General features: G+C 45.6%; 1 protein-coding gene across 1 annotated transcript in view; it reads right to left on the bottom strand.

The window, feature by feature from the left end:
* Nucleotides 1-12500, bottom strand: part of LOC143286031 (aquaporin-5-like) — a 35919-nt gene that overhangs the window by 23298 nt on the left and 121 nt on the right. Inside the window, exon 1 of the mRNA XM_076593550.1 lies at nucleotides 11876-12500. This exon is cut by the window's right edge and continues 121 nt beyond it. Within this exon, the coding sequence (XP_076449665.1) occupies nucleotides 11876-12433 (558 nt within the window). The 5' untranslated portion in view covers nucleotides 12434-12500. The remainder of the gene's footprint in view (nucleotides 1-11875) is intronic.

The raw sequence follows: 12500 nt of genomic DNA, 5'->3' as shown, positions 1-12500 counted from the left end.
ATTATTATTATTATAAGAACACACTCGTAGCATTGAAATCCTGTGCAGGATGCCTGTCCTGATATGGAAGAACAACATGGTGAACCCTAAATCTTTTTCAGTCGGTGACTTCTCTCCCTTTGCTCCTTAATGCTGTTGGTTAGATTTGGGCAAATCTGTATGATAGTCAGTCGTGTTCAACTTTAAGATTGTAATGTGTGGCAGCCGTGTTCGACTATGACTTTAAGATTTTAATGTGTGATATTCGTGTCCGACTCTGACGAACTGCTGTCCGGACAATCTGGACTAGAATTTGATTTTAAAAAAAAATTTAAAAAAGTTGAGAGTGCTTGCCTAAGTTACGCCTCCACTCTCTCGGCCAATAGGGCTTTAGGACAGTCGGTGTTGGGGTTGGCCCCCAAACGCCTACTAGCCCCCATCGAGCCCAATAGTCATATACAGTTCAGTTCTAGCCCCCAGAGCTTGCAGCACGAAGAGCCAGTGCAGTCTTGCCTCCTTGTTTTAGAGTCATAGTCATTCACACACACACACACACACACACACACACACACACACACACACACACACACACACACATATGACATCTCATTCAATACACACCACAATCTCTTTAGACTTTTTCTTATAATAATCTACCTTTCCTCTGATACATAACATGAACACTTTTTTACACTAATATTCACATGCACTCCCTTTCCTTTATCCACTACTTGACTCCTTTCCGTCTAAAAAAAAACACTTTTAGTGAATAGACGTTAAACTAAAGATAAAAACACACACAAATAAATAAATAAAACATAAAATGAAAATATAAAAACCCCACTAAGCTGTAAATAAATTCCCACTGCAATGGAAAAACCATTGAACATTCAGCTTTACAGTTTCCTGTTAGCTCAACTCCGTGTAAGCTTACGTCGATCTCTGAAACAAGCTGGGCATTGTACTAAAGCAGATATAACTCTCCTTGAGCCTTTATTGTCAAGATGGCTGGGATGTTAGGGACCTAGTGAGCGATTATCAGAACACAGTTGTATGTTGTTGTTGTTGTTTTCTTCCAGACAGAAGCTTCCGCTCAGGTTGCACACGATACAATCTTTAACGCATACAGCGCCCTCGCGAATGCTCGGCCGAGGCGGAGGCGCCTCTTTCACGCTTATCATCTGCAGACCTGTCTTGATCGGCGGGACTGAGTTAACTCTTTCAATGCCGGTTACTGTGTACTGTGGCGTGACCCCCCACTGGGGTGTGTGTGTTTGGTCAGTGGCGTGACGTACTGCGGTGTGTGTTTGTGACGTACTGCGGTGTGTGTTTGTGTTTGTGACGTACTGCGGTGTGTGTTTGTGACGTACTGCGGTGCGGTGTGTGTTTGTGACGTACTGCGGTGTGTGTTTGTGACGTACTGCGATGCGGTGTGTGTTTGTGACGTACTGCAGTGCGGTGTGTGTTTGTGACGTACTGCGGTGTGTGTTTGTGACGTACTGCGGTGTGTGTTTGTGACGTACTGCGGTGCGGTGTGTGTTTGTGACGTACTGCGGTGCGGTGTGTGTTTGTGACGTACTGCGGTGTATGTTTGTGACGTACTGCAGTGCAGTGTGTGTTTGTGACGTACTGCGGTGCAGTGTGTGTTTGTGACGTACTGCGGTGCAGTGTGTGTTTTTGACGTACTGTGGTGTCTGTTTGTGACGTACTGCGGTGTGTGTTTGTGACGTACTGTGGTGTGTGTTTGTGACGTACTGCGGTGTGTGTTTGTGACGTACTGCGGTGTGTGTTTGTGACGTACTGCGGTGTGTGTTTGTGACGTACTGTGGTGTCTGTTTGTGACGTACTGCGGTGTGTGTTTGTGACGTACTGTGGTGTATGTTTGGTCCATGGCGTGAAGCACTGGGGTGTATGATTGGTCCGTGGCGTGACGTGACGTGCTGGGGTGTATGATTGGTCCATGGCGTGACGTGACGTGCTGGGGTGTATGATTGGTCCATGCCGTGACACGTCATGGTGCAGCCACGTCAGTCAACCGTTGGGTCGTCGGTCTCACGTGAGGAAGCAAAGGCTTTAACTCTCTCCATACGAATGGCGAAAGAGACGACGTTAACAGCGTTTCACCCCAATTACCACCATCAAAAAACTGCAAGCGGAACGCTCCTATACTGAAGAGGTGAATGTTGACAAAGAATACCACAATTCTGACGACGGAAGCTAAAGGTTGGGTCATTCAGACACCCCACTGGACATCCGAGGGGTCTGTGTAGAGGAGAAGAGAGGACTGGCCGTACTGAGTGAGTTAACGAACTGCGTCCTGCGGTGAGCTAAGCTGGAGTTTCTTATACACAGCATCGACATGACACAGGCTGCTTCGGTCATGAGACACAGGTTTTGTTTGTTTGTTTGCTTTTTTGGTTTTTGTTGTTGTTGTTGTTTATTGTTTTGTTTGTTTTTTTCTGCAACACAAAAATATCATAATATAGATAGATAGATAGATAGATTAAATCTATATAAACAAAACGGCACAGCGGTATTCCTATTTTTCATGTTGTGTTTTGATATGGCATCCATCCATTCAAATCGTATTGCTTATAAATACCAGTCGTTGCTGCTGATTCTTTCGTTGATGAAATACCGGGAAGTTACACACACACACACACACACACACACACACACACACAATCGGTTTGGTGTGCATGGTATATGTTCAGGAATGCATCATACAATGCAAGATCGCTCACGTTCGACCGAGGATTCGACCATACTTTTATCTTGAGCAGACAGTATCTTGTGGGGAAAGCTTGCAGGAAATGAATGCCTGCATGCGTGACCTTGGGTCAAGGCCACACCATATCGGGGACGAAACATGGCCGACACGGCATGAATATGGACCGAAACCTCTTCTTCTTTTTCTTCTTCATAGTTCGTGGGCTACAACTCCCACGTTTACTCGTATGTACACGAGTGGGATTTTACGTGTATGAACGTTTTTACCCCGCCATGTAGGCAGCCATACTCCGTTTTCGGGGGGGTGCAATGCTGGGAATGTTCTTGTTTACATCAACCACCGAACGCTGACATGGATTACAGGATCTTTTAACGTGCGTATTTGATCTTCTGCTTGCGGTATACACACGAAGGGGGTTCAGGCATTAGCAGGTCTGCACATATTATGTTGACCTGGGAGGTAGGAAAAAATCTCCACCCTTTGCCCACCAGGCGCCGTTACCGAGATTCGAATCCGGGACCCTCAGATTGAAAGTCCAACGCTTTAACCACTTGGCTATTGCACCCGTCGACCGAAACCTTGATTCGTCCTGGTGTCGATGCCAGAAATTATGATATGGAATTCCAGCTAAGGTCGCACGTTATGCTTAGAACTGTACACTTTTTTTTTCCGGACAGATGCAGGTCAGGAGTTCTGCGCCAGCGTTGTGAATGTGTGTTGGAAACCATTTGGGGGGGACAAATCACGCGAAGAATATGGAATTTGATGATACCACAATATGGTTTCACACTCGCATGGATTACATACAGAACCCCCCCCCCCCCCCGGCATCCCCCGCCCCCGCATCCCTCGCACCCCCTCGCCCCCCCCCCCCCCCACAGCCCCTCCCCCCCCCCCACACACACACACTCACTCTTTAAAACTGTGTGCGCGTTTTTATTTGCTATCTCCATATGCATCTTCACGTCCCTTGATGCCATGGGTTCTTTAACATAAAAACCTTACCAGTATTAACTGGTCTGGCTTTGCCTTTCTCTCTCCCTGTCTCTCTCTCTCTCTCTCTCTCTGCTTCCCTTCCTCCTCTCTCTCTCTCCACCCCTCACACACACACACACACACACACACACACACACACACACACACGTACACATACTCCTGCGCAAATATCACTGGGTCACACAACCCAGATTTTTCAATGTCGCATCACTAATTTACAGAATTCACAGCTCAATGACCTGTCAAGTACCACATGACACCATACACCAAATTCCGATCTATGACCCTCCTTCCCGTAATATACCCCCCCAGGCCCCCACACCCTCCCCCCCCATCCCCTCACCCCCACCAACCATCAAAGTCTCCACCCTCTCCCTATTAAAGAGTCCCTGCAATGCAAGCGCTTAGGCATCAGTGCACAGCTAGTTAACTTGAAAGGGAGATCACCGATATTTGCTGGGGGACTTGGCCACCGACACCGTGGCAGAGGCGAGGGGAGATGGGGAGTTAATGAAACAGAAAACCAAAAACCCGGCGGGGTCAGGTTTTTACTTCTCTATTTTTTCTCCTCCATCAGCTTGGGCTGGAAAATTTTGTTTTGGACTGGATCGGCCAGAAACTTTCCCACGGACCTCCCCCCCCCCCCCCCCACCCCCACCCCGGGCCCCCTCCTCCAACTCCCCCTTCCCCTTCCCCCACCCCCCACGCCCCATCCTCTGTTTGCTGCAGACAGCCAAGTAATAACCCCCGAGCTCTCCCCCACCTCCACCCCCACACCCACACCCCCTCCACAACACACACACACCTCCCCATTTCACACGCTCCAGAACGATTCACTTCCAGACACTGGACTCGTTCATACCAGGCCAAAAAGTTATGACACATTTTCCGCTGTTTCTGGAACTGATAGAATAACAGCTTACTCCTCCACACCCCCCCACACCCCCTCGCCCCGCGCACCCCACCCCCCACCGCTCCCCAACCCCTTTTCCAACTACTCTTCACCCACCCACCCACCCCCCGCCCCAAACCCCCACCTCCAACATCATAATCATCCCCCCCCCCCCACACACACACACACACCTTTACTCCCTATTACCTAAAGGCCTCTTCTGCACAAATTCCCCATTCCTTACTTTCTTAGAGTCTGTGGAGAAAAAAAATGTTCACCCCCTCTTTCGTTTAACGTGTTCTGCAAATCGCCCCCCACCACCACCACCACTCTCCTCCCTCCTACCTCCTTCCCACCCACCCTCCCACCTAGGCCATCACTCTACTCAGTGGTTCGGATTCCCAGCAACCTGAACATCGTGTCCAGTAGTGACGGGCGCAATAGCCGAATGGTTAAAGCGTTGGACTTTCAATCTGAGGGTCCCGGGTTCGAATCACGGTGACGGCGCCTGGTGGGTAAAGGGTGGTGATTTTTACGATCTCCCAGGTCAACATATGTGCAGACCTGCTTAGTGCATGAACCCCCTTCGTTTGTATATGCAAGTAGAAGATCAAATACGCACGTTAAAGATCCTGTAATCCATGTCAGCGTTCGGTGGGTTATGGAAACAAGAACATACCCAGCATGCACACCCCCGAAAACGGAGTATGGCTGCCTACATGGCGGGGTAAAAACGGTCATACACGTAAAAGCCCACTCGTGTGCATACGAGTGAACGCAGAAGAAGAAGAAGAAGAAGAAGAAGTGTTCAGTAGTAGCGGTGGTGCCGGTTCTGGGCTGTCAGTCAGTAGTCAGTGGCGGCTGAAAATCTCTGCAGCATGCAAGTTTACTGCTGTTACCGCCAGTTGAGTGCCAGTTTTCAGTTTCAGTTTCAGCAGCTCAACTTGAGGAGGCGTCACTGCGTTCGGACAAATCCATATACGCTACACCACATCTCCCAAGCAGATGCCTGACCAGCAGCGTAACCCAACGCGCTTAGTCAGGCCTTGAGAAAAAAAAAGTGAATAAATATTAGATAAGCTTACATAAATAAATAAATAAATAATAATTATGATATAAAAAAAAAAGGTAGTAGTAATGATGATAATAAAAAAAAAAATAAATAAATAAATAAATAGATAAATAAGACAACAATGATGATAAATAAGCAAATAAATGTAAAACATGAAGACACACATTCACACATACACCCACACATGCATAACAGATATGCACCAAACATGCAGTTTCACAGATATGAAAGCACTGTCAAATACATATAAGACGTACATGAGCTCCAACACACACACACACACACACAGTGTGCCAGTCCTCGTCAAGTGTCTGTCTAGGAGTTTTCAGTCCATGGTGACTGTTTATCTTCCCTGGCAGGGTCTCTTCAGTTGATTCAAATCTCTGGCGGAAATTGAGCGGTCTGGATGGGAGAAGCTGCCGTCAGTTTCAGTTTCAGTTTCACTTTCTCAAGGAGGCGTCACTGCGTTCGGACAAATCCATACACGCTACACCACATCTGTTGAGCAGATGCCTGACCAGCAGCATAACCCAACGCGCTTAGTCAGGCCTTGAGTGCATGCTTACATATTTGTGTACCTATGAAAGTGGATTTCATTTTACGTAATTTCGCCAGAGGACAACACTCTCGTTGCCATGGGTTCTTTTTCAGTGCGCCAAGTGCGTGCTGCACACGGGACCTCGGTTTATCGTCTCATCCGAAAGACCAGACGCTCAGTTTGATTTTCCAGTCAAACTTAGGAGAAAGGGCGAGAGCGGGATTCGAACCCACACCCTCACGGACTCTCTGTATTGGCAGCTGAGCGTCTTAACCATTCTGCCACCTTCCTCCTAGCTGCCGTCAAAAGTTCACTTCATTCAGTCGGCAGCATAGCATGTATCCGGACCAAGTCAGTGTCCCTGGTTTAGCTTACCATAACATACCAGCTATCACCCGTAATTAGGGGGAGACGATTACCGAATTCTTTCCCCTCCGAGTGGGGGCCGGGAGGGTGGGGGTGGGGTAACTGTGTGGTGGTGGTGGTGGTTGTTGTTGGACATCTGCGGGTGTAGTTAGGTTAGTCATCATTGATGGTTCGTTTAAACGGTTCTGGGATGGGGTTTTGGTTTTTTAGGCCGAGTTCACAAGGAGTAAGGTTGCGGGATGTGTGGGGGGGGGGGGGGGGGGGGGGGAAGGGGAGGTTGGAGGGGGGGGGGGGCGGCGGACCTATCTCTATGCTCTAGTTAAAATATAATCTATCTGTTCAGTGCTGTAAGTATGATGACCTCTGTGCGATAGGCAAAAATGGGAGCTTTGGCGAGGGGGGGGGGGGGGGGGGGGGGGGGGGGGCAGGAAAAGAGAGACAGGCAGAGAGACAGAGACAGAGAAGGAAGGCACACATACAGAGAAAAAGACCCAACAGACAGACAGACAGACAGAGATGAACCATGGCAAAGTCAGCTTCCCAGATCTGAACAATGTTTTCGGTAGAGATGGGAGAAGGTGCAGAGAGGTTGGGTGATGAGTTATTGGGGTGGATGAGCTGGAAACTTCAGTTCATTTCAAAGTTCCACGCACAGAATGAGAAGAAAAAAAAATCACGTCGTTGCAATTTTCCATGCATGGAACGTATCATCCTTTTTTTTTTTTTTGTTTTTTTTTTTTGTTGTTGTTGTTGTTTTGCTCCACGTGTTGAATGGAAAGCAAAAATCTTTCCACGTTTAGAGGCGTTTGATTGGCTGAGAGCGGACCGGGCCAGCACTGCTCGTCTTTTCACTGTTAGCCGCGCGAAATTTGGCCAAGCAGAGCAAACAGATAGGCCTAGTTTGCATCAGTTTGACATGGTAAGTATATGTAACACCAAACATGGAGTATAATACAAACTCCTCCTACCACCTGAATAAAAATGTCGTGCACTATTCAACACAAACAGAAAAAGGCTGTCCATCTTTCCACACAAAAAACTGAAAATACTATCTATCTTTCTACACAGAGAACTGAAAATGCATTGCATCTTTTCGCGCATAGAATGAAAACTTACACTGTATCTTCTCGCACATAAAATGAAAAATATGCTGCATCTTTTCCCACACAGATTGAAAATACATTGCATGTTTTCGCATATAAAATGAAAATTCTTGCATCTTTTCGCACATAGATTGAAAAATGCATTTCATCGGTTAGCACAGAAAATGAAATATACTGTGTTCTTAACACATTAAAACGGAAAACACAGTTCATCGTTTCACATATTGTAGATAACGTAAAATGTATTGCACTTTTCCGAAAATTGGATAGAAAGGACAATTCATCTATCAACAGAGAATAGGAATTAATGCGTACTATACTACGCACAGAATGCAATGGAATTAAGACAAAGAATGCCTGAAAAGCAGTTCATGTAAATGTCCAAGTCGAAAAGGTATCTCTTGGCATTTTTGTAAAATTTTGTTCTGTTTAAGTTTTTAAAAAGCATAATCATAAGTTGTAAAAATCCTGTATTGCCAATAATACCTAAACTGGAAATGAAATTGTGAGTGTTGAAAACTAAAGGGGAAAAAAAGCTTCATCGGGAGTTTCAGTTTCAGTTTCAGTAGCTCAAGGAGGCGAGTCACTGCGTTCACGGACAAATCCATATACGCTACACCACATCTGCCAAGCAGATCAGATGCCTGACCAGCAGCGTAACCCAACGCGCTTAGTCAGGCCTTGAGGGAAAAAAAAAGGTGAATAAATAATAACATCGGGAATAAATGCACAATGATAAAAGGTAGAACTCTTCTTTTTCAAAAAGATTCCCCCAGTAAGGAGCATGAATCAAATTAATTCTCCATACGAACGGCGAAAGAGACGACGTTAACAGCGTTTCACCCCAATTACCATAATCAAAATATTGCAAGTGGAAGGCTCTTATACTGAACAGGTGAATGTTGACAAAGAATACCACAATTCTGACAACGGAAGCTAAAGGTTGGGTCATTGAGACACCCACTGGACATCTGAGGGGTCTGTGTAGAGGAGAAGAGAGGACTGGCCGTACTGAGTTAATGAGTTAAATGAACAAAATATTCTCCTATTTTTAATGGTTAAGTAATGACCTAAAAAAAATTATTAGGAAAAGTAATGAGCATACGGAATTTACATGACTTTTTTTTTTTTTAAGTCAATGCACACCTTCAAAACAAACCGGTTTCCACGTATAATTTCTTTTAAAATATGTGTGTAAGTTGCAATACCGATCACCAAAAGTTAGGTTTTATCCAGTTCCAGATTACTGCTATAAATGTGAAAAAAAAATATTAGTTTCAAATCTGCCAATGGTATATCTGTCCTCATGGGTGACTGCGTAACTAGGTTTGCTGGCATTTGTTTATCACTGGATTCTTTTTGTTTGGGGCGTTTTCCGGCAATTAGATCTCTATCGTAGCTTCTTATAGTCGGCCAGAAACAGTGTGTGTGTGTGTGTTTGTGTGTGTGTGTGTGTGTGTGTGAAGTGTTTTTGAGTCAACGTGTGTGGCACAGATTGTTTCAGCCATATATACTTGCTTTTGAATCCTTTTTGAAAGACTGAGCCGCACGTCAAAACAACTCAACAAGCGCTAAGAGCCAGTAGGAATAAATGGCATATTTTCTTTTGGCCCCACCCAAAATATGAAACACGTGGGCCACGGGCTACTCAGGCCTACCCAGTGCAGCTGTAACGTACAGGCATTCCACATATAGGACACACACAAACAGGCGGTTTCTTGTGGGTGCCAAATGTAAGCCAAGGTTGAACAAGCAGGATCAGTTAAAGAGCGCGTGAGGGGGCGCACGGATATCTCTCTCCTCCAAGTCTTTTTAACCTCACCTCTTTGATGCAAACGCCCAAGCCTGTTCGTGCAGACATTAACATACGCAGACGCGCGTGTAATAAGCACACGCGCATGTCCGACATGCGCACGAACGCTCTCTCTCTCTCTCTCTCTCTCTCTCTAATCCATCTGCAGCTATCAAAACGCTAACTGAAGGACAGTTCCTTAGAAGACTACTTAGCAGAAAAGAAAGTAAACTTGTATCACTAGCCATTGGAAAGGAATTAATGAACAACTTGACTGACACAAAGGAAGGAGACACAGGAACAGTTTTAGAAGTAGCTTAATGACATACTTCTGCTGATCAACATGCAACAAAGTGAGGACAACTTTTCTTTTTAAAGGAAAAAAAAAAAAACGGGAGAGAAAAAAAATTGACAACGAACAAGACAACCCAAGAACAACAAAAATACAACAACTGTAGAGCCTACATACAACAATCAGAGGGCATATGAAACCTCGGTGACTACGAACAGGAAAACCCCCAAATAAAACAACAACAACAAAAAAAAAAAAAAAAAACCAGACAACAGCAACAAAACAACCAAGAAAAGAAACAACACCAAAAGAACAACAAAAATAACACCAACCACTCAGGATCACCACAAAACCTCCCCACACCAACAACAACATAGCATATAACGCCAAATACGCATAACAGAACAACCAAACAACAACACCAACAACAACCACGAAGGACCACAAAAAAAACAACAAAAAAAACACTTCCCACATCAACAGCAACATAGTATATAACGCCAAATACATAGAACAACTAAACAACAACACAAACAACAACCATTAAAGACCACCACAAAACCTTTCCACATCAATAACAACATAGCATATAACACCAAATACACATAACAGAACCACCGAACAACAACCACTGTGGACCACCACAAAAACTTCCCACATCAACAACAACATAGCATATAACACCAAATACACATAACAGAACAACCAAACAACAAATAACAACAACAGCTACTAAGACTACCACAAAGCCTACTCACAGCAAACAGACGGTATAATATCGCCAAAGAACAGAAGAAAGAAAGTACACAACAAGAACACAAAAAAACAGCCACCATGGACACTACAACAACAACCACCACCACCGCCACTACAGAACACCACAAATCCTACTCAAAGCTAAACAGCATATAATGCCAAAGAAAATAACCAGGTAACAACAAGAAAACACCGTGGACCCTTCAGCAACAACCACCACCTCCACTGCAGATCACCGCAAATCCCACTCACGGCAAACAGATGGCGTATAACGTCAAAAGAACACAACCACCAAATTAACAACAAAACGACCACAACTCACGGCAAAAAGATGGCTTATAATGTCAAAAGAACACAACAACCAAATTAACAACAACAAAACGACCACAACTCACGGCAAACAGATGGCATATAACGCCAAAAGAACAAAATAACAACAACAACAACAAAAGTACCACTACTCACGGCAAACAAATGGCATATAACGCCAAAAGAACAAAATAACAGCAACAACAACAAAAGTACCACTACTCACGGCAAACAGATGGCATATAACGCCAAAATAACCAAATTAACAACAACAACAACAACAACAAAACGACCACAACTCACGGCAAACAGATGGCATATAACGCCAAAAGAACACAACAACCAAATTAACAACAACAACAAAAGTACCACTACTCACGGCAAACAGATGGCATATAACGCCAAAATAACCAAATTAACAACAACAACAACAACAACAACAACAACAAAAGTACCACTACTCACGGCAAACAGATGGCATATAACGCCAAAAGAACAAAATAACAACAGCAACAACAACAAAACGACCACAACTCACGGCAAACAGATGGCATATAATGCCAAAAGAACACAACAACCAAAATAACAACAACAACAACAAAAGTACCACTACTCACGGCAAACAGATGGCATATAACGCCAAAAGAACAAAATAACAACAGCAACAACAACAAAAGTACCACAACTCACGGCAAACAGATGACATATAACGCCAAAAGAACAGAACAACCAAAATAACAACAACAACAACAACAAAACGACCACAACTCACGGCAAACAGATGGCATATAATGCCAAAAGAACAGAACAACCAAATTAACAACAAAACGACCACAACTCACGGCTAACAGATGGCATATAACGCCAAAAGAACAAAATAACAACAACAACAACAACAACAAAACGACCACTACTCACGGCAAACAGATGGCATATAACGCCAAAAGAACAAAACAACAAAACGACCACAACTCACGGCTAACAGATGGCATATAACGCCAAAAGAACAAAATAACAACAACAACAACAACAAAACGACCACTACTCACGGCAAACAGATGGCACACGACCACGGCCAGTCCCACAGTCAGAGGGTAGGACCCAGACACGTCCTGACGCTCAGAGTCCCTGGACGCGAAGTAGGACAGCACGAAGACGAACGTCACGAGCAGCTCCACGCCGAAGGCCTGGGCAGGCTGCACACTCACCAAGGTCGCCCCAAGCATGCCCCTCCTCTCCACCGGCGTCAGCCCATAGAGGACCCCCGCCCCGAGGATGCCCCCCAGCACCTGCGCCACGATGTAGAGAAGACCCCGCACGATCGATACGCGCCGCGTGGCCAGCGTCGCCAAGGTCAAGGCCGGGTTGAAGTGACCCCCGGAGATGTGGGCGAAGACCCACAGCATGGTGGCCACGGCGAGGCCGAAGGCTAGGGAGATTTGAACCACGTCGGGCCGCATGGGAGAGACTCCCGGGGGGGGGGCCTGGATCCAGGCACCACAGCCCAGGAGGACGATGAACATGGTGCCCACGGTCTCGCAGGCCAGGGAGCGCCAGAGGTTGGGGCTGAGGAGGTCTTCCAGGTTGTCCTTCATGATCTTCCACATGCTCTGCTCACCCCCACCCAAAACTTGGAGTCTTTTGGTTGTGTGTGCGTGTGTGTGTTTTAGAGAG

Source organism: Babylonia areolata, chromosome 9 (assembly GCF_041734735.1).
Source record: "Babylonia areolata isolate BAREFJ2019XMU chromosome 9, ASM4173473v1, whole genome shotgun sequence".
NCBI lineage: Eukaryota > Metazoa > Mollusca > Gastropoda > Neogastropoda > Buccinidae > Babylonia > Babylonia areolata.
The sequence above is the reverse complement of the archived record's forward strand: the minus strand, read 5'-3'. Positions and strand labels throughout refer to the sequence as shown.